The sequence below is a fragment of the Salarias fasciatus genome (assembly GCF_902148845.1).
Source record: "Salarias fasciatus chromosome 7 unlocalized genomic scaffold, fSalaFa1.1 super_scaffold_4, whole genome shotgun sequence".
Classification (NCBI taxonomy): domain Eukaryota; kingdom Metazoa; phylum Chordata; class Actinopteri; order Blenniiformes; family Blenniidae; genus Salarias; species Salarias fasciatus.
Window position 1 is genome coordinate 16,366,341 of NW_021941229.1, and position 22,865 is coordinate 16,389,205.

Consider the following 22,865-nt stretch of genomic DNA (forward strand, 5'->3'; position numbering starts at 1 on the left):
ACACACACACACACACTGCCCAACAGGCACTGCTGGCCCACATCCGGGCAGCTCTGTGCTTCTGGAGACCAATGACAGAGCAGTGATTGTGCGAACTGGGCTTCATCTGCGAGCTTTAAGCTCTGCGGTTGGGCTACAGCAGGCTGAGTTACGTTTAAGTGGTTTGCTACTCATTCTTTTTTGTTTTCTTTTTTCAATTTCATTTACAAATAAATCTGACCTTCCCCTCTTGTGGAGGTTTTATGCAAAACAACCTGAATTACCTTAAACTTATTGTAGAATTAACAGATTGCATTCTGTATTTAGTGCTTGTCACTTTACCATCCCTCCAGTATCTATCTCTTCCTGAAATTGTTCTCGTTCAGCTACTGCAGGTGAAGTGCTTTAGCTGCAGCGTGCATGTTGTGCAGTTACCTGCATGCATTCCCTTTGTGGTTTCTGAGGTTTTCTTTGTGCACGCTCTGTCAAAAGGCTATTTTCAACTACCGGTAGTTTTTCTCGCTTCCTGTCTGCTTCATTCTATTCCCATTTCTCTTTTATTCACCCACAGGATGAAGAAGAAACAGATGCCAAGTTAGTGCAGTTAATAGTGACGCTGCTGTTGTAGCTTTCTGATCTTGTGGAATGTGATTATAGTCTCCACATCACTCTGGTTTATGATTAACAACGGCATGCTCACCAACATCGCATTCCTGCTTGCCAACTTACAGAACATGCTCATTTTCATGTCTAAATAAAATGCAATAATGCAACTCTGTGGATAAAGACCGTAGAGCGTGGACTGGGGGCCGGTTTGTTCTGCTCATTCATGCTCACGCTGGCACCAGGCTTTGTGTTCGTTAATGCCGTGTTTACACCCAGTGCATCCAGGCTTGTCAGCACACATGGCTTCACCCAGCTTTGCAACTGTCTGGCCTCATCTGCTACTAGTGTCAGTTTGTTCATTCAAGGCCAGTGCAACTCCGCTTTGGCTAAAAATACCCCAACTTGAGCTTTCTGTGATCACCCTTCAGCCGCTCTCCAGATATCCACGTAATGCTCACGCCTCAACACAAACACACCCGAACAAGAAATCCAACACTTTTGGGATGTTGACAGTAAATTAACACACAGTTTGGCACGGCACCCAGACACTAAACTGCATGTAAACACTGCTCATAAATATTATTGCTTTCTTAAGCACCATCAACATCTTTTGAATAGAAAGGAAAATGTTCCTTTTAAAGCACGTTACTCCCATCGTGTGGTGATATGTGGTCACTGTCATCTCACGCGCTCACTGATCGTTTCACTACATCTCATTCATTCACGATCATTCTCAAACTTTAGCTAAATTTGCATTATTAGGACGAATGTTCATATCTGACTTTAACGTGTGATATTCCTCTCGAATAGTGAACCGCAAGGAATTCTTAAGTAAGTATAGGTCAGAACAGTTTAATCCATTTTCAGTATAAATAGGACAGTGTTATACTTGTAGCTTCAGTAACTTCTCTGACTTTAAAGATGGGTTCATTTCTTCCTCTTTTGCATTTTTCTTTTTCCTACTCTCTTATCGCTGGCCTGCAGAACGCCACCTCCAGTTAAACCTCGGAGGTAAATGTGGAATCTACCAGCTGTTAGGACACACTGTGAAACTTATGTTCACACTGCAGCCCCTTGGATTGGTTTTGATTGAGTGCAGCACTCGGCAACATACCGTACACGCATATATTTGATTGATTTATATATTGTGTGTGTGTTTCTTTTTCTTCTTTTTTTCGTTGCAACAGCGGTTTGTGATTTTATTTTTTTTTCTGTGTCTAAAAACTGAAGCTTTGCTGTGGTGAACACTTGATAACAACTTATTCAGCACTTTTGAGCAATGCTAACTGTAACCGTCGGTAAATGATTTTTCTTTCTTGCCTCGGTAAACAGGAAAACCGCGGTCGAGGCTGATAATGGTCCATCCCCACTGAGCGACGCCAGCAAGAAGCGTCTGATTGAGGACACGGAGGATTGGCACCCACGAACCGGCAACTCGCAGTCCCGCTCCTTCCGCATCCTGGCCCAGCTGACTGGCACCGAGAATGGTACGCATCAAACTGAATGTGCTCGCATTGATTATTCAGGACAGATCACCGTGCCACGCAGACGTTCCCTCAGTTTTCGGAAGTGACACTGTCAATTCATATTAGCTCTTTAAATTCACTATAACTTTGGTTTTTTACCATTTTATTGAAAAAAAAAAACATCTTTTGCAGTATGTTTTTCTTGCTTGACCATATTTTCTTCAAAGGTATTTAGTTCATGTGCGTAGTGATTTTGAACGTTCCTTTAATAAGGGGAAACAAAACCTTTCATTACTGTCTGATGGTTTTTTATATGACTGTTTTGACTGTAAATGATATTTGACAGTTACATGAGCAGGCTGTGGTTCTGGGCCTCTCTCCACCTCTTAAGAGGTTCCCATGTGGATCTGTTCAGAGGATTAAAAAAAAAAGCCTTTGTAGTAACTTGCTGAAATGAAGTGAGATGAGAAGTGTGTGTACTCCGTGTTTTCGTCTGATGTAAAAAAAATGTGATGTGCTTGGAAATGTCAATGCATATCCCATCTGCTGTCCACAGCTGGACTGAATGATTTCGTGATAGGCTATCAGGAGCTACTCTGCAGACGTTACTTGTTGTTACAAAGCTAGAATGACTTGGAGTACATGCAACACTTCAGCCTATAGGCAGCCATTTATTCTACAGACATCCTTTTATTCATTATTGTTCCTTTTTTGTTGCAGAGCAAAGCCCAGAGAACAGTGGAAAGAAGTAAGTGGTTGTTTTTTCCCCCCAATATAATTAAATTTGGTATGTGTTGGCGAGTCCTTTTTTTGCAGTCTGTCTTTTTGTACCTTCTGCAAGCTCATTTTTCCATGATTGTGAAAAAAAGCAATACATGTGTTTTCAACAATGACGCTGTTAAAATTATTTATTGATCACAGAAGTCTCAATTCCAGGATTGGCCTCCAAAACACTCAGTAATCATATCTCGGGGCTCAAGGTTTTCGAGTTAAAGCCTCATTTCCTGATCCTGTGCTCCGTCGGTATCATGGTTAATTTAAGGCTTTATTTGGAGAAACCGCAGCGAGAGCTTCCAGAGGAAGACGTCTGAGTGGATACAGCCACAGACGAAGCTCCGGCTGCGGTTGCAGCTGCTGTTCTCAGTTTGAAGTTGATTTAATCTGCAGTAAACACAGTCTGCCCTCTGTAGCAGATCCCCAACCAATCAGTGTGTCACTCAGTGGAAGCTGTGGGTAATTAGGTGGTATTGTGGGTAATAGCAGCCCTGCCAGGAGGAGAGTCTTGCTCTCTTTCCTTTAGTCAGATTTATTTAATGTGAGATGAAGAAAAAAATAAATACCACTTATCTGCCTTTGTAACGAAATGGTCTCTAATCATTTTCAGCATTTCCTCCATTTATCCCTCACCTTCCTCTTTTGCCTTTGTCTCTTATATCTTAACTTTCTGACTTTTTTTTCCCTCTCTCTTTTCCTCTTTAATCCCGTCTTGGGGGGGAAATCAGAGTGAACAAGTTGGACCCTGAAGTTATAGGACAGCAGTACAACAAGCTGAGAGACTGGCATCACGGCGTTTCAGCACGAGTGCTAAATGTGTTGTGAACATGCTTTTGTTTCAATATTTATTAATGTTTTATCTGAAGTTAAACTGAAATCTAAAACAGAAACCTACATTTGGCAAAAACAAATAAACCTGTTGTAGAAATGGTTTTAAGTTACATTTTAATAGATTTTAAATCACAGTATTTATAAATGTAAATGAAATGCATGGATTGATCGATTAAGGTATATATTTATGTTTGGAAATCCAATCTAACATGATTTGACAGTGTACTATGACTTTCTTGAAGCTTCTCTTTCCTCTGTAATCTTCACTTTTATTTTCCTGATTTCCCTGTTGCCTTGTTTTTTTTCTACACTAACCTGAGTAGTTGTAGTTTGTCACCTTTAATGTTTATATCTCAATAAACTGCTTTCCTTACTGCTTTTCTTCCATTCTTTCTTTCCTTCTGCTTTGGTCACATAAAGCTTGATTCTTGAGTCATTGCTTTTCTATAGTTTTGCTAAAAAAAATAGAAGGTCAAGACAAGACACACTGGTTTGAAGCTACAAGCACTGCTGTGAGATTTCATCCAATTCACAAAAAAAATAAGTGAATACAGAAAGGATTTCACTACATTTTCATGAGGGTTACACACATAATTCCTCGTTGAAGCGAAATATTCAGGTTTTTGCAGTAGAATGAGAGACATCCATTCACCCTTTATCTTGCAAATGGTTTAGGTAATTGATGAAGTATGAAGTTGTTTTCTAAATTGGCCTGCAAATAGTTTTTATCACTCCAGTTTTAGAAGACAAAAAAGAAGCTATACATGTTCAGAACAAGCTTACATAAGTTTGTTTTTCAGTGCAATAAAAAAAATTCACATAGCTGACAGCATGCTTCAGTAACTGTTGCTCAGGAAGTGCATATCCTTAATAATTAATAGCAATAATACATTTGTGTTGGCAGTTTTGATTCACCTCTGAAATTTTGGCCATTTGGGGTTCTTAATTTTTAGAGGGACAGTTCGTTGACATTTATTTAAAATCCGGTGCACATACACGCACACCCGTGCACCAGTTTCTTGCTTACTGAAACAAGTAGTGACCGTTTTTTTAATGTCAAACAGCTTCGTGTACACACACAAATTGTGTTTTGCAATGAGTCATAATTCATGTAAAGCGTGTGTATCTGTTTCCCAGTGAGGCCGTTGACAAAACCACACCCTCTGTGCACACATCGCCTGCAGCAAAAACGTTTTCCAAATCTCCAGCTGCACCCAGGAACGGGAACGTTGTCGCCGGATCCACATTCAGGAGCCCTGCAGCCCAGAACAAAGCCTCCTTCCAGCCTGGAGGGCTACCAGGTAGAGTAACACGGAGTCACCTAAAATCTTATTTTGTTTTTATGTATTGCCACTCAAATGAATGTGATTCATCTTCTGAGATATTTAATTTGTGCAGTGTCTGCTTTGAGCCTGCAGAGGGCAGCGCCAGTCTTCTAAACCTGCTCCCATCTGTTCATTTATTGTAGGTTTAAATCCTTGATGCTGGGCCATGTAAGATTATGAGCCTCATAAAAACCAGAAGCATTCAGTTAATGAGCTCAAATTATTGGCTTTTCCCAAGATCCGTTCTGTCAAATAGATGCTGAAATCCAGAGTTATGAATTTAATTTTGTGTGAAAGCCGCTCTTTAAATGCCGCAGTGCTTGCCACGGGACCTCGAGTGGGTCAAGGTAAATATTTGCTGAAAGGCATCAGTCAAGGGTCATTATGAGCAGAAAAAAAAACCACAGTTAAGACACAAGTATGCTCTCACACATGAACGATGCACTTTAGGCTCTAAAGTGATTCCCTGGACGCCTCTTAAGGAACAACCGCTGAAAGGTGCCACAGGGAGAGGGCACAGTTAGCTCTCTGTCGAGTGTTATTTATCAGATTAACACATACTTGAGTTCAGGTAAACAAGCGTCTCACGGTAGCCATGTGGAAAAGGACAGAGTATGTGGAAAGTACTATAAAATCTAAAGACCTGTTTACACAGGCCAAATATTCTTGGCTATTCATTTGTAAGCACCGTTGAAAACAACAAAATTACACATGAGAACAATCAGAAGTCTGTGATTTGAAAACCGATTTGTGACTGTTCTGGTTTAGTATTGTTGGGATTACAAGTTTCTTAAAATTTGTCTACTCCTCCATATAACACTGAAGTCGACTGTAAAAAAGAAATCTATCCATGTATGAAAATTTATTTTATGCATTTTTTGGAGGGATTAATTTTAGTGTCAATAGTGTGTCTGTATACCACCACTTCTAAGGTCTAGCAGAGCCTCTGGGGATGAAAAACACTTTCAGATGAGAGGAGAGGCATTATTTTTCCAGGTGTCCTGGATTATGTTGTTTCTTTCAGTGGGAAAAAAATCAGCCTTTTGTCTGAACGAGAAGGGGTAGTTTAGTCCGGCGCAGCTTTCCCGTGTTTTCGGTCACCAAGGTCATCAAATCATTCCCATCTTATCAGAGCGTGGAAAACTCAGTTTCTCTCTTTCTAGTCATTCTTAGACATCACTATGTTGTGGACTGGTTGGAAAGCAAACCACTTCATCTGTAGTTCGCCTGGACATTTTGAATGATTTAACTAGAATCTCTTCTCGCTCATTATCTCCAGTTGCTTTGCCAGCTGTTTTCCATTCAGACAATAATCCAGTCTTTTATTGGTGAAGGTCTCTCTAAGGTTGGAGCTCTTCCCTCATTCGGGAAAGTTTCCACTCCTGCTCCCCGAGGTCCCGACCGGCCCACTCCTCAGCCTCATCCACAGGACCTCAACTCTCTGGTGCAGCGAGCCGAGCACATCCCGGCCGGGACCCGCACCCCCATGTGCAACAAGTGCAACAACGTCATCAGGTACAAATAAAACAGAAACTTGCTCTGTTTTAAGTTTTTTGACCAATAAAACTCCTCAACTGAGCCAGTTGTGTTTAGATTTTGTCTCCCATCCTGTTGTTTTTGCTCACCAGGGGTCCGTTCCTCGTGGCCATGGGAAAGTCGTGGCACCCCGAGGAGTTCACCTGTGACCACTGCCACTCCTCGCTGGCGGAGAATGGATTTGTGGAAGAGCAGGGCCGCGTGTTCTGTGAGCGTTGCTACGAGCAGTTCTTTGCTCCCACCTGCGCTCGCTGCAACCAGAAGATTCTCGGGGTTTGTGATGACAGCCTTCTCCTTGTTTATCACAAGCTCTCATCATCCTTCACTTTTTCTTATAAGTTCATGACATAAGGAAAGATGTTAATACATTTATTTTTTTTAATAGGAAGTGATGAACGCCCTGAAGCAGACCTGGCACGTGACTTGTTTCGTGTGTGTCGCCTGCCAAAATCCAATCACAGGCAACAGGTTCCACATGGAAGATGGACAGCCCTACTGTGAAATGGGTACAGCAGAAATCCACAAACCTTTAAAGGAATACTCCGAAGATTTTGGACCCTCGCCCTTTCCCTATCATTGACAAAGTTAGACAAGCTCATAAATACCTTTTTTGTGTCTGCACATCCAGTGGCTGGATCCCAGCTATTAGCATCGTAGTTAGCTTAGCTCAATTGCTGGAGGTGAATAGGAGACAGAGCCGGACTGACGAAAGTGGACAAAATACTCCTTCCAGTGGTCCAGGGGATGGCGTATTGGCACGTGAAGTAAATCCGAATGGTTATAAAACATTTTAAAAGACGTGTTTTCTTTTCAATCCGTTAAAATAACATTTTGATACACACAGACCTGCGCATGCGCAGTGCTCCGCGGAAGGATATACTGGAGCACAGCAGTAGAAGCCTTAGACCAGGGGTGGGGAATCCTGGTCCTGGAGGGCCGCAAACCTGCATGTTTTCCATGTCTCCCTGCTTCAACACACCTGAATCGAATCAAGATTCATGGCCAAGTCCAGCAGAAAGCCAGATAACGAGCCTCATTGCAATCAGCTGTGTTGAAGCAGGGAGACATGGAAAACATGCAGGTTTGCGGCCCTCCAGGACCAGGGTTCCCCACCCCTGCCTTAGACTCAGCCACTGTGCGCCGGTATATCCTTTCGGGGAGCACTATGCTTGTGCAGGTCTGTGTGTATCAAAATGTTATTTTAACGGATTGAAAAGAAAACATGTCTTTTAAAATGTTTTATAACCATTCGGATTTACTTCACGTGCTAATACGCCGTCCCCTGGACCACTGGAAGGAGTATTTTGTCCACTTTCGTCAGTCCGGCTCTGTCTCCTCTTCACCTCCAGCGATTGAGCTAAGCTAACTACGATGCTAACAGCTGGGATCCAGCCACTGGGCACAGAGACAAAAAAAGTATTTATGAGCTTATCTCACTTTGTCAAAGATAGGGAAAGGGCGTGGGTCCACAATCTTCTGAGTATTCCTTTAAACAGAATCTTAAAATTCTGGAGCTCGCAAAGATATATATATATATATGTAAATAAAAAACTATATGCATGAAATGTCCCTTTTTCCTTTCAGATTACTACAACATGTTTGGCACCAACTGCCATGGCTGCGACTTCCCAATTGAGGCGGGGGACAAGTACCTGGATGCTCTCGGATACACCTGGCACGACACCTGCTTTGTGTGCACGGTAGGTTTCTCAGCAAAAAGGGTCTTAATGGAGAGATAATACTGGTTAATACAGTAAATTATGCATGGAAAATGAACATGTTCCTCTCTGTTAACAGGTCTGCTCCACTAACCTGGAAGGTCAGCCGTACTTCTCCAAAAAAGACAAGCCTTTGTGCAAGAAACATGCGCACACTGTCAACATCTGAGCTGATCATTGAAATACAACACAGACAGGGCAACAGTCAGGCGTTAAGTGTTTGCTTGTTTTGTGTCTCCACATTTGGTTAATAGGTTCTACTGTAGGCTTCATTTTTGTCTTTAGTTTTTGAGGGAATGTTATTCTCATTTAATGATTTCACGTCACTGTTCCAATGCACTGTTAATCCTATTTTCCACTTCAACGTCTGTGCAAGTGGGTTCATAAACACACGTTTGTACTCGGATTTTTTTTATATGTCAAAGCTTTTTTTGGGGCATTTTTGTATCGGAGAGTTTACTGCCGTGACCTACTGAAGCCCTCAGAATTTGCAGATTAGAAAAGTTATGCTGACATGGAAAGCAAGGCCTTGTATTTTTAAATCTAGGGTCTATCTTGAGGAAGTAGGTTTATTTAACTGTAAGGGGGAAAAAAAACGTATTTATTTGTACTCAGTCAACATGCTCTGGCAACAAAATGGGAAATTTTAATACTCTTGTCTTTTTTTTTTTTAATTTTATAAAGTTATATGCTATTTAATCACTCCCACTGTGTAAATGCACCCGTGAGCAAACACTGTGCACGTTTTGGGTCATTGTTCGACTATTTTAAATAGGCTTGATATTGACGAAGCAGTTGATGAAGTGATGTTCTGTTGTTTGTGTTTATTTTGCGATGTCTGTATTTCAAGAGCTAACTGGGTGATGATGATGCTTAAATTTGACAGGAACATTAAAGAGTATGCAACCGGCTCCTGCCATTAAAAGTATTTTTTTTAGATTTAGTGTTAAAACATTCAAACCCGGAGGAGCTAAACTCTCTGTGCCCCATCAAGATGTCTTAATGTTGTATTTCCTTTTGATTTTTCGTATTTTTTTTGTTCAATTAACAGGACAGAATTATAATATATACTTCCAAAAGATGACTTCTGGTGTCAGTTTTTATTTATAGCTTATCTGCATGTCCATCAGGTATGAAAATGAACACCATAATCTGTACTAACAATACACACTAGTCCTTGTGGATGCTACTGGATGACGGGTTTTTACTGTGGGAGGAAGCGCTCCATTATGTTCCCTCAAACTCCCAACTCACATGTTCTGTTTCACAACTTTCTGATTTCTTTTTTCCACATTATACGATAATATCAATGAGTGAAATTAATGGCCAATAAAAAGCACAACTCTTTTGTGCTGATTCAGCGTTTTTAATATAGAAAGTCTTTTTGTTGATTGTTCGGAACTGCAGCGGTCAACCAAAAGAAAGGTCAACCTGGGATACAGCATCCTCATGACCTCCCGATTCGCCCTGCCGCTTGCCGCCCCGTCAGAAACTCTCTGGCGCCCCCACGATAGGCTGGCAACACACTTAGAAAACCACTGTGCTGGACTGAGTCATTAAACAGAAACCGGCACATTTGGCCATTTTATGTGTTTGTCAATACCTGAGAAGCTCCAGCAGCCAGCGAGTGGTGTGTGATGGCCTCTTGTGTGCGCAATAAATCTGTTGGCTTGACAATAATTACTTAGAGAAGTTTAAGAGGCAGGCAGGCGGGCTCCGGTACCTCGACGTGTCTCCTGAACTAACAGGGAAAAGCACACTTCTTCTCAGGGAAGGACGGAGGAATCCATGCATCAGATCGCTTCTTCTCATTATTCCACAGCTATCTGGCAGCAGGCACTGGGTAGAGGGGGAAAGAGTGATGAAAATAGGTAATGAATACATTCCTTAAATTGTACTGTTTAACTAAAACTCTCAAGTTAAGGTGCAAAGTTAGTTTCAAATTCTATGTGTATCAGTTACTATTAAATATTTTTTTGTAATGTCAATAAGAGGCATTTGAGTTTTCTTCAGCACAGGTTAAACGACACAAAAGCAATTTCCAAGTATTTTTTTCTGTTACAAAACTAAACATATTGCCTTTAAAGGTGCAGGAGAAAAAAATGAGCAACAATATTTGGTATATTAACTTAAAATACGTGACAGGTGGTGCACAGTGCCTTGCCTCAAAGTGAAAATGTCTTTAGTCTGAGTTGGACTTGAGGTTCTATCTGTGTAGAGTTTGTATGTTCTCCCCTTTATAATGCATTGTTTTTTTCATGTTCTTTGTTCCTACAAGCATGCACTTGAGGTTAATTAGTGAAAATAAACTGTCTGTAGCTGTGAATGTGTTTATGACTGCCCTGTGATGGACCGGCGGCCTGGTGCAGGATGTATCCTGCCTTCACCCAGAGTCAGCAGAGAGCAGGTCGAGCTCCCTGTGACTCCAAAACCATAAGAGGATGAGATACACAAGATATTTCACACACATTGTTTCATGGCTGTGCTTCATATTAGGATAAGTACTCTGTTTTGTTAAAGCATGACTTCCTCTCAGTCAGTGCAGTTGATGTATTTAATGTGGAAAAATAGAAATATGCGGAAAAAAACTATTTTCAAATATGCTCTGTGGATGATCAGTTTGTTGTTTTTCGTCATATAATACAATATATAGAAAAACAGCTGTTTTTATCTCATCAAGGTGTTCACTTCAGCGAGATTTTGTTCTGAAAACTGAACATTTTGTGTTAATGTCCCCCAGACGTATTTGCTGTTTTATTGGGTTAAACTGTAAATTCTAAGTGACTTTTGATTTCTAAAGTAGAAAGGTAGATTACAGACTGAAAAAGACTTAAATCAGAGTGAAATAAAATCCTTAAAACAGTAGAAATATAAGTAAGTACCCAGAAGTGACAGTTAAAGTCTTGTGTGTATTTGTAATTCCTCGGTGTTCGGAGTTGGTGAGAATTTAGAGAAAACCAAAGTGTGGCCAACATGCGCGCTCCTCTCGTGCACTTCTTGAAGACGTCGGAGGTGGGAGCTGTGCGCGGAGCGACGCCTCGCGCAGCCAGCCTCAGATAACCCGCGGTGGGCTGCACACACTTGGAAAAAAAAGTCCACCGCAAGACACGCGGGGACACTTAGAAAATAAAAAGACGCCTCGTCGGAGTGTGAAGCGACGCGGAGCGGGATGTTCGAGTCGCCCTGAGGAGGAGAAGCGGACGGTAAGGACGCCGAAGCGGGAGGAAAGAAACGCGGCGCGTCTCCGGCGGAGCGCAGTTGGAGCTGCGGTAAAGAGTTGCGGGGTGGATGATCAAGCTGCCGTCAGAGTGAAACAAGAACATTTCCCTTTATTTGTGTCTAAATTCATTTTGATTACAACTCCAGTGACGGCTCTTGCGCTGGTTTGACGCACGGAGCGGCTGCGCGCGATCAGCGAGAGTCCGTAGAGTGTTGTTGGAGGAGTCTGACGATGAGGATGATGATGATGAGGAGGAGGATGATGGTGCTGGTGATGATGGTGATGCTTATCAGGAGATCGTTTATAGCTGCGTCGTAGTGTTGATCTGGAGGAAAGAAGAACTCAGTTAAAAAAACAAAACATTTTTGAACATTTCTGTGCAATGAAGTGAGTGAAAGTTGAGTCTGAGTTCTTAGTGTCTTTCTTATAATGATAATGTTTCTATTTTACTGTATAAGTTGTAATTATATGTTGATACTGAACTTTTTTTTACTTTTTATCACAGCATCTTCAGTGTTACAATCAAACCTTAGTTGATGAAACAAAATTTAAAGGAGAAGATCTGAAGTTTTTGATCATGATCAAAACGGATGTTCCATGGGTGAGTCACTAGGGTAGTGGTGTTTATATTCCCAGATTGCCTTATTCCTTGTAATTTGTTTCAAGAAATCCTGATACTGAATGTGTTTGATATGATGTGACAGGTCTACTGGTGGAACTGTTTCAATCGTAGCAAAAAGAAATTTAGTTTTTCCCTTCTGCGTTACAAATAATTGGACAGAAGAGACGGCAGGTACACGTCTGGTTATCTTCATCTCCAGATGTGCAGGTGCTACACTTGAGTTATTTCACAGCACTTTTAGGACTTCACGTCCTCTGTTAATCTAAAAGTTGAATCACCGATCGATCGAATGACAAACTGTGCCAACTCCATCTGCTGATAAAGATCCTGTGATATGATCGCGAGCCACTAAATGGAAACTGTAGTCAGCCCTCTGTGATTGATTTAATTTCATGACTGCTGTGCTCACTTGCCAGTTCGGATTCAGATAATGCCCGTCACTGCAGAACCAGTTAAGTACATCTGGGAAAATGTGTAACAGTGAGATGCACAATTTTTTTTACCCTGCCTGTGTGTGTTAATGTCTGGCAGTGAGCTAAAGACACAATTACCAGTTGGTACATAGTGGCATGGGGTCAATAACAACACTTGATTGTTGAATGCCAGACACAAAGCCTCTTTGTGCTCCTCGCTGAGCCTTGGTGAAGCAACGCTGGTGAAAACTCATGTTTTGCACGGGCATCTCCGATCCCGGGCGCACCTCGCTCGGGTCTGTGATCTGGTTTCTGGAATAGTTGAACTTTCTACAAGACAGAGGAGCTCATTGAAGCGCGGCCGAGTGAGTGTTTTGGAGTAATACTGGACATGGAGAGAGCGCTCAGACCGGACTCGCCCTGGCTCTACCCACGCCCGTCCTTTGGCTTACATGTTCAGGGGTGGCATGTCAAGTGAAGGGCGCTTGGCAAAAGCAGATCCTTGTGGTCTACCGCAGACTCCTGCTTCAAGTGTTTCACTGTGTTTGCCTCTCTGGCACTGATGGCTAACTCTGAGTGCATATGTGTGTGTGTGTCTGTCTGGTTAGGCCTGTGTACTGATAAACCTCTGTAATCTGCTAATCCAGATATGTATTAAATGTGATACTAAGTGGTCCTCAGGGGTCCTCGCTCAATGCATGTGCCCTTGATGAGCAGATAATGGATTTCTGTTTGCGGTTTACCAAAAAGCGTCCCAAATAGTCAAGTGAGGAATGATGAGACATTTGACATTTTAGAAAATTTAGCTGAAGCTGTGATCTTATTGGGAAAAAAAATCAATTTCTAAAAGTTGTCTCTAAAATATGCAACAGTCTGGAGCAATAAAATTATTATAACACACCTTAACTGATTGGTGGGGATGGTTCAATCAGGTCAAATAAGGTTCCACCTCATTTTTATGTAAAAACACTCTCATGATCTTAGTAGACTCTTAGTTTCTCCAGAGGCAGGGCAGAGTTTGTCATGTTTTGCTAAACTTAGCAAGCTGTGACCCTTCACCCTCAGTTTCCTTCCTTATAATTACAGGAAGCAAGTCCAGCCAATCCAGGCTGAGAGTCCCGCTGCATATTAACTAGCTCAACAGCAGCGGTATTCGTAGAGCAGGCAGGTAATGTCCAAATGTGTGAAAGCAGAGAGGAGCTTCAACAAGAGAGGCTGGAAGATGTTAAAAGCTGACGCTCATGCAGGTTTGCTGATGCTGCAGAGGAGACGAAAAACATCTTGACAGATTTGAGTTCATCAACTCACGTTCGTGTAATATGAATCAGACAAGGCAGATGGTGAAGCTCAGTATCTCCAGACACAGACGGCCAGAGACTGAATCCCAGACACATTTTTCTCAATGTCTTTTCCAGCTGTGAAGGCATTGTATTTTTTTAATCATTTCCTGTAGTTTCCTCTCTTCTGCTGCACACTGATAGTATCTCACATCGAAGATCGCCACAGATATGGGTTTTCCATCTGTCATTTAATCATATTCATTTAGTGGCTCCACACTAAAACTCATAGAAAGTTGAATCATTTTTGAAACTGAAGCATTGCTATCACAAAGATGCACTTGATTTGATAAAAACAGTATATTTAATTAATGGCTCATACCGATGGCTGTTTGTTTTGTCTCTGTGACTCCACAAGATTTTACAAACCTGTGAGTACAGAAACAAGGGTCCTGGTCTTGTTCCACTCAGGAACAATCATTGTCTTACCCGTACGCTTCCGTGGCTTTGACAATTAATGCCCTGCTCGCAGTTTCATCCACGGCCACTGATTGGAGAGAAGCGCAGGCAGCAGGGATTACTTCAAGCTGCGGGCCGAGCTGTGCATTGCATGGAAGGTCAGTCGCTTTGTGAAAGAAAGCCGACATCCTGCTATTAGAGAAAAAGAGGGGCTTTAAGAAAGAGAACGAGGAAAACAGGATGGTCAAAGGATGATTGAAGATGGAAGAGCAGAGGGGGATTCTGCATGATTGGGCTGAAGTGGTGAAATGAGCTGATGAAATTTTCTCTTTGTTATTCAACCTCCTTCTAATTCATCTTTCTTTCTTCCAGAACAAGACAAGCGCTGAAGCTCAGGCTGGATTCAGCGACAGGATGCTTCCTGGAGCCCCTGTTTGGATGGTGAGCCTCATCTCTCCCCCTGAGGATACTTCTTACAGATTGAATGACATGCTTGATGTTTATCTGCACATTTATGATCATAAAACCGAGTTTCATTGATAAACTCACAATCGTAAAGTTGAGTGGGATTCACTCAATGCGACAAGTGAAGAAGTGTAATCCAAAGCTAAAAGCTATATTGATCAATGCTGACCGAGTGTCGATTCTCTTGCAGTTGTTTGGCAGAGTCTGTGTTGTATGTGTTTGTGTTTTGAGATTGCGATTCTGTGTCTGCAGCAATTCCCCTCCAGAGTGGCGAGCTAATTGACTTTCTGCTTGTCTGCACTGATGGGGAATGTAAAATAAACCCCGCACTGTCTGAAGTCTCATGCTGGACTCAGACCCAGTGATTCTCACCGAACGTCCTGGAATGAATGAAATCACAATCTCGTGTTTCCTTATGCTGAACAGCTTTTGCTTCGACTCTAGTTGTGCTTGTCTAGGTCTCGCTGATCTCGGTGAGCCAGAAGATTTGGCAAATTGTTCATAGGTACAACTCACACACTGAACTCTGCTGCTCATCCCACAAATGCATGTCCTTTAAAAATAAAAAAAAGAAGGTATTCAAGTGAATAATCAGACTTTCCTGCTTTTCCTGAAGCACTGTTACAACAAATAATCAATCACAAATGAGAGCTTGTTAAAGGACAGTAGATGCATAAATGAGGAAAGTGCCCTCGCTGCACAGAGAATCATTCCTAGTTTTTGGTGCACGTGACTCTTTATTTCAGCAGTGAGTTGGCGTGCTGCATTGTTTAATTGGCATTCCTTTGACATTAAGCAGCAGACTTGCCACTACAAGACTCATCATAAACGGCAGAATATGCTGACGCAGCTCCGACACGCACGAGTCAGAGCCGCGCATTGCTGTGAGAAACGGGAGTCGCCGTCTGCAGAGAGGACAATAGTAGCCTGTATGCGTTTGGTGGTGGGGGGGGGGGGGGGGGGGGGGGGGGGGGGGCTCGCTCGAACCCCTGTGACAGTGACCTGCCGGCCAGAAAGCAAAGAGTGGTGAAGCCAAGCGCCGGTTTGGGTCGGAGAGTAACTCACACCCGTAAAGAATGTCAAGAATCTGTGAGTTAAAGTTCACACTGTATCACCATCTGCGGCTGGATCCTGGCAAATAAAAGACAGCTGTGTTCGTCCGAGTGTGTGTTTGTGTTAAAATGCATGTGTGACTTTGTGTGTAGAAAGAAAGATTTTCAGGAATTTTTTTTTTTTTTTTTTTTTTTTTAGAGAATTAAGATTTTGCAAACGTCTGTGAAGTTTGAATTGGCCTATTTGTGTGTGTTTGCTTTCAGCTCAGTTTGCACATTCACGCACACACACACACACACACACACACACACGACAGGCCGGCAGACAGGATGTCAGCTCATAATTATGCTCTAACGTAGTGCTTTATTAAGAAAAGACCGGTCAGCAGGACCACCCAGAAACACATCACAAGTCACCTGTTTCAGCTGAGAGGAAAAAGATTCAACACTCCTCTCTCTCAGCCTGACGCTGCACCCAGCTGTGACTCGGTCTCTTGTTTTGCTGACACAGTATTATCTCAAGGTTAGCGAAATGTGTTTTATGGTTCTTCCTTTCTTTGCTTTGACTTTTGCAGCCCTCGCGATCCTTGATGTGAAAACGCGGTTGCCTGTTCCTCCTCATTCAAAACACATTGTCAGTGATCCTCTCTTGACGGCTCGATCTTTCGACAGACGAGAAGGAGAAAGCTTTGTTCTGAAGTCTCTCACATGTGTGTTCTGCCGCAGCCCGTTATCCGGCACCATATCTGATTCTGCAATTGAACCTCGTGGTTGTTCGCTAAATAGCAAGTGACAGCGAACGCCACTCAGCCTGTGAGAGAAGATGGAGAAACAGATGAAATCAATTTCTGTCGTGTTCGTGTTCTTCCTGTTTCTTGGCTCACGATGACAGATTGTGAAATGGGTTTTGCATGTGAACCTCTTGTTTTTTTTGTTTTTTCTCTCTCTTCAGATCTGGGTGAGGGCAAAGGGCATCTAGAGTTGTACCTGTGAAGCCGGGTGTGAGGACGTGCACTGACGTCAGAGCTTTTACAACTCAGACACTGGAGATGAAGAGGGCATTGCTGTGACAAACACATCGTAAAGATCATATCAGGTGAGTTCACTCTCAAACTTTTCCTAAAAGTAATCCATTAATTGGAAAGAAAGGTCATCTTGTCACATGTGTGTCAGTGTGTGTGGGGCATAGCACAGATTCTATTTCCAGCATCTGTTGGCTATATGTTTGGCTCCCAGCGGCACATTGCTTTATCTGGAAACAAAACCACGCACAAACTCCCTCACAGACATTCTCACACGTGACGCACACTGCAGTCTTTGACAGTTTTTGGCACTGATCACGGGCTTAGGGAGGCAGCCATGACAGGTGGAAGGTGATAAACGCATGTCGACACCTCATAAGAACAACTATAACAATGGATTAACCAAACTACTATTGAAAACAAAAGGTGAGTCATGTTACCATGTGCTGCATCTCAGTTCGCAGGTGTTATCGCCGCCTATTTGCTCCGTACGTCTGTTTTATCTGGTGATTATTTTCAGCTTATGACAGCTGTCGGTATTGTTTGAACCGGTTTTCCATCCTCGTCCTGCTGACCTGCTCAATCATTTTTTAACCACTTTTCCATTTGCAATAATTTGTGATATTTGGAGCTTTATTAGGCGTCTCGTATGACTTTTAAAATATCTTTATACCGATGACGCCTGAACATCCCATAGCTATGATTATGACTAACTGGCGCTCAGCCAGATGCTATCCCCCTCAGTTGAAGTGTTTATCTTTGTTTATCAAGCCATTTCGTGAAATTACTTGTTTGACTTTGTTAGTAGAGCAGATGGCTGGAGACGTCACTGAAAGATTAGCTGCAGGCTTCCTCAAATAAATTGGTTAAAGTTGTGTTGGGTTTAGCTGTAATTGACCATGTGGGACACGGCTCCTCGGACTGCTCAGTGCCACGGGATTTTATGATGCTTTTTGTGTCTTCAAATCAATATTTAGTTATTTCTTTTTCATTCTTCGATCATCACCTTGTTGTCTTCTTTATGAAAATATAATACTTCACTGATGTTTCGCCTCAAGCTGCTGCTTTCGTACATTTGCTATTCGGATTTGTGTTTCGCTTGTCAAATTAAATTTCCAGGGAAAAATGATTCAGCCACAGCAATCATTCATGCTAGTTACAGCTGAGGGGGGACCCGACCTCCTCCCTTGTCTTTTTGAGCCTCCCCTGCAGCTCCCACATCTTTACGTACGTAGACGGGAGTCTAGATCAGATTACAACCAAAAGAAAGAAAGAAAGAGAGAGAGAGAGAGAGAGAGAAGCTGCTTGCAAACCTGCTGCAGCCCACAGTGTTATTGCAGGTGTTCAGGAGGAGTTACAGCTGTTAATTTCCTCTGTGCAGCGACACTTGTGGGCCTGCAGTCAGACATGAATGGTCACACACAGCACAAGAGCCTGCTGGCATGTCAGAACACACAGGTTACAATCTGAAGATCAGAGGGGAGAAAACTGCCTTTAGTCGCATCAGTCCGCTGACAGAGTCCTTTTTGTTACTTATTTATGTGAATTTGGTCAAACTCTTTCGACCATTCATCCCAAAATCTGTTAAATTTCTATATTTAATTACACAGTATTCTTGAATGCAGTTGTTGGGATGAGAGTCACAGTGAGAGCGCATAGAGAGGAACATTTTGAGCTCTTCGAATATGTTTTTCTGTTCATTTAATTAGTATCAGACAAAGATAGAAGTAACACAGGAGACAGAGGCTGGCGCCTTCGCCTCTGGTTGATCTCATCACCGTCTGATGGACTGACTTGCGCTGCAGCTCCATCTTCCGCTTGTCAACACACTCCACTTGCACCATCATGCGCTGACGCAACTTAGAAATTCATCGTTACCTAAGTGAATTAGAGCAATGGTTTTCGAAGTGTGGCTTGGGCAGCCGGAGAGCTTCAGCAGACATAATCCGGAAATCAAGATGATTCCTTCTCTCCGCGTCAGTTTTTCATTTTCAATTTGGAGAAGAAACATGACAGGAAAAAAACAATTGAGAATATGTTACATATTTTACAGAAGCTCATTTTCAAATAAATTTTGTGAGGGTTTGCATTCATAATAGGTGCTTCTGCTTTCCTTCAATGTTTACTGTAACAAGACAAAAGTTTTCATTAATATGGAGCTTAGTCAATGGCTGAGCACAAAACTTCCAGCTGCAAAAAATAAGAATTTGAGTTACTTTTGTTTCCAGTAGAACACTTCACATGCAAGCACTTTTTTCTCCCCTTGACATGCAGGGGCCAGGATGCTGGGTGTTCCCCACCTTTTAAACCTGTATTTGTTTTACTTTTTTTGTAAGTGCTGCAAATTAAGCAGTAAGTAACGTTTGGGTGGACAGTTCCAGGGGAGTACGAGTTGGTGAGGAGTGTGAAAGGGAGAAGAGGAAGGCTGAGAGAGGAAGAAAAAAAAAAAAATCCTGAAATGTGAAAATGACTGGAACTCCCAGGGTTTTCAAAACAGAACTTAAGATTTCATTACACATACCTGGACAACTGAGGGCATGGAAAAACCCCTCCCATGCATGCACTCAACAGCTGTGCCGGTCAGTGAAATAATAAGAATAATGTAAACTAAATAGAACAGAGACGGAGCCCAGCCGGTGCCGCCAGCACGTGCCAGCTTCAGAGAACGGCCGAACCCCGGTCATCAATCACGGGCGGGAGGGCCTCCGTCACGCTGACAGCTCCGGACAAAAAAGAGTCGGAGTTTTTTGAGCTGATCTCTTGTGTGTGTAGACGCTCCAGTGGCCACTGTGTTTGATTGGATGGCGTTCAGAAACTGGCTGATAATGAAGCATTCATCAAGCCGCTGCCAACGGGGCGAAGGCTAACGGCCCTCGCTTGTCAATAAGTCCTGTTGTCTGCGCCCTCGTCGGTCCTCCTCCGTTGTTGTTTTATTAGGTTTCGGAGCTGGTGTACGCCGCGGTTCATGAATGCCAGCTATGTGAGTGTGTTGTGGGAATATTCTCATGGTGGCTTGACAGCCTCCTGGTAAGAGTATAACTGCAGGCAGTAAATTGGTCTAAAGCAAGCAAAACAGGGCAAAAGGGAGGCAGACGATCTTCAGGGGCCAAGCTGGAGTTTAGGCTCTAAAACTGAACCTTCCCCCGGGGCTCCGTCATAAGGACAAGAGGGGATACGGGGATGTAATGATAGAAGTCGAGGGCAGCGGGATCCTCTGGTGAAGACGGAGCCTCCAGGCTTTCTGCACAGAGATCTAACTTTGTCTGTGTAAACATGTCTGGAATGACACACTCATTGTATGTGTTGTATTACATGTGGAGCCCATGTCTGTGTCTGCGATAGGAAGGAGGCATGAGCAGCTTAAATGAAAGAATATTCCTCATTTTCTTTAATGGTTTCTCTGCTGTCGGCTGAGACGCCACAGGGGGGTTTGAATGTGTTGTTTTTTCATTTTTGGCTCTTTTCGCAGAGTTAGCTGAATGTTTTATCCACTGTGGACCTTTCAGTGATAGGAAAAAGTAAAGGTTATCAAGCTGATGATCACGCAATTGACTGTTTTGTTGCAATCTGGATAAATAGCTTTCAGTTTGAAAACAGGCCTGTAATTGCTATGATAACATTTTATTGCGAAGACATGGACTCAGATTTCTGTTGCAAAACACTTTATTATCAGGAATGAACTGTACTAAAGAGAGTCGTCACATTGTGTCAACTGTTTATCTAATGAGCAAAACATTTCACTGGATTAACTTAATTTGTGGTGGGTTTTTTTGTAGTGGGGTTATATGTTAACTTTAGATCCTGCTACCAAATCATACTAATGAACAGCATCATTCATCTCATTTAAAGATTCTTCATAAAGGAGCTCAGATAGCCAGGATGCTTGTTTCTTCTTTTCAGTCTTAAACTGCAGCCTGATACTTTCATAACATTATTATCAAAACCCTTGAAATAGTTTGAAATCATGTCATAATTTAACCTTCTGATGTGAATGTAAATGCAACCCCGGTCTGTCTTAAGAAATCATAAATTGGCAGTATGGGCAGACTTTGAACACAGACACGCTCCTTGTCTGGACTCTCTTATTTCACTTGATGTGTTTCTACAGAAACCCAAGCAGGCCGTATTTCTCTTGTTCACAGGCATCCGTTTATTCTGCGGAGCCAGAACAGACCCAGTTCATCATCGGTCTGATGTTCTCAATCCTCTGTGACTTGGATGGATGGCTCGCTGCGTCCAATCGTTTCTTCACCCGCTGTCCGTCTGCATTAGACACAGGCCGACAGGACAGCTGTTTCTATGCCTCGTCTTGATCAATTTTGTGCTCGCATGTGTGCGCCTTTGCAAGAGATACGGCACGGCAAATTCGCGTTATGCGCCTTGTTTAATGGAGTGGACTGTCTCCCAGCTCCAGTGTCTGATTCTGACATCGGACCCTAAAAGGGGGAATCATCACCAAAGAATTCAGCCGACTTTGATGGCGGGCCGGTCCGGCGGAGGTGCGGGGTTAATGTGCTGCGCGGAGAGGGAAAGTATGACACACTCACCATGCGCGACACACGAACGCGCAAAGCTCATTGTCTAGACAGCGGACTGCGAATGTGCTCTGTCTGTCAGGCAACTGTAAAATAGCTTCCAGTGGTAAAGGACAGACTCTCGTGCTCTTAAACATGAAGAGAAAGCAGCCGTGAGCTCATTCTGCACCAATGATGGCTGCAATAAACAAACAGAGGCCTGTTACTGCTCAACAGGATATTTACAGAGTGTTACACACAGAGAACCATCAGGTTAACACAAATCTTTAAAAAAATGAAGAAAAAACAGTTATTTTTTTGTCACTGCTGTGTGGTCTTTTGTTGCAAACCATCCATTCATAGTGATACACAGAGCTGCCATACTGAAACCCTATCATGTCTCAATATAAGAGTGATATAGGCCTACTGTCGTTTTAAATTTTACATGGATTCAGTTTTTTTTATTTATTTATTTATTTTAACCTCCACATTGGATTGTTTCTTAAGGTGAACAGTGATGTTTTAGCTTTGTCTCAGACTCGCATGTCACCAGTTGAACATCTCCAGAGGTTTTTTCTGTAAGAGCCCGTGGAGAGGGAGGAAATGGCCATCCATCACGGACAGCATGTGATGACGTGTGTGACCCTGTGTCCTCTCCCACTCTCCACACACACACACACACACACACACACACACTCACTCAAAATACTGCCTTCGTGGCGCTCCGCTGATCTGAATGCCAGTGCTTCACCTCACGTCACATTGTTTCCTCATTTGGCAAAATTTATCATCACATTTTCAGAAGACACAAAGAAGTGCAACCTGTATTTCACATTGACCTTTTTACCGTGAGAAATCTCCTACTTGTACAAACTACCGCTCAGGGGCAATATATGATATTAGATCCAATTGTAACTGTCGAAAAACGGATGGAAACCATTAAAAAAAAAAGAAATAAAACCAGAACAGAACCTTTTCAAGTGATCTACTGACATTTAACATTTACAGAAGTGTTTTTTTAAACTTTGCGATTCAATGTTAGAACACAAATCATTGTTACAACATGTTATTAAGTGAACAGTTGGGTGCTCAATGGTCCATCTCATAACAGCGAATAGTACATATTTGCATTAAAGGGTGTTGTCTGTTATTTGGAATAGTTATTAATTGTGTTTTGCAAATATAGCAAAGAGAGGCAAACTACACACGAGTTTACAATTTCATGGATATGCAAAACTCAGCAAACAGATCTGGATGTAAGACAAATACTGAAGCTGGTATAGCCCCGGGGTGTCCGAATATTTTAGTTGAGGAGCAATTACTTTAAAGTGTTGAGCCAAACAATAATACAAGTTATTTCACAACACGAAAATGGAGTATTTTATTTTACTGAAAATGTTACAAGCATTTCATGGGAAAAAAAAAAAGTACATTTGATTAAATCTGTATACAAAACCTTGACAAGTTAAATTGAAGAAAAAAAAAGACGTGCATTTCAACATGATGGATGCAAAATACAGGAAACTGTCTGCAAACCATGTTTTCCCATTTGGCTTGGATTTTCTCTTTGAATGTTGTTGTTTTTC

The 22,865-nt window shown here is 42.3% G+C and overlaps 2 protein-coding genes across 5 annotated transcripts in view; both read left to right on the top strand.

Annotated features, from left to right (window-relative positions):
• The window catches only part of pdlim5b (PDZ and LIM domain 5b), a 33,319-nt gene extending 24,000 nt beyond the window's left edge, over window positions 1-9,319 (top strand). Inside the window, exons 5-15 of one of the 3 annotated variants that reach the window (XM_030084931.1) lie at window positions 551-573; window positions 1,396-1,416; window positions 1,570-1,596; window positions 1,918-2,072; window positions 2,772-2,799; window positions 4,794-4,957; window positions 6,316-6,496; window positions 6,610-6,790; window positions 6,903-7,023; window positions 8,102-8,217; window positions 8,315-9,319. In XM_030084931.1, the coding sequence (XP_029940791.1) occupies window positions 551-573; window positions 1,396-1,416; window positions 1,570-1,596; window positions 1,918-2,072; window positions 2,772-2,799; window positions 4,794-4,957; window positions 6,316-6,496; window positions 6,610-6,790; window positions 6,903-7,023; window positions 8,102-8,217; window positions 8,315-8,404 (1,107 nt within the window). In that variant the 3' untranslated portion in view covers window positions 8,405-9,319. The remainder of the gene's footprint in view (window positions 1-550; window positions 574-1,395; window positions 1,417-1,569; window positions 1,597-1,917; window positions 2,073-2,771; window positions 2,800-4,793; window positions 4,958-6,315; window positions 6,497-6,609; window positions 6,791-6,902; window positions 7,024-8,101; window positions 8,218-8,314) is intronic. The other 2 variants (XM_030084932.1, XM_030084929.1) reach the window with 2 other exon arrangements.
• A 1,936-nt stretch (window positions 9,320-11,255) lies between these two features.
• The window catches only part of bmpr1bb (bone morphogenetic protein receptor, type IBb), a 44,915-nt gene continuing 33,305 nt past the window's right edge, over window positions 11,256-22,865 (top strand). For both annotated transcript variants that reach the window (XM_030084799.1, XM_030084800.1), the window contains exons 1-3: window positions 11,256-11,438; window positions 14,599-14,667; window positions 16,696-16,839. The gene's annotated coding sequence lies outside the window, so the exon portion shown is untranslated. The remainder of the gene's footprint in view (window positions 11,439-14,598; window positions 14,668-16,695; window positions 16,840-22,865) is intronic.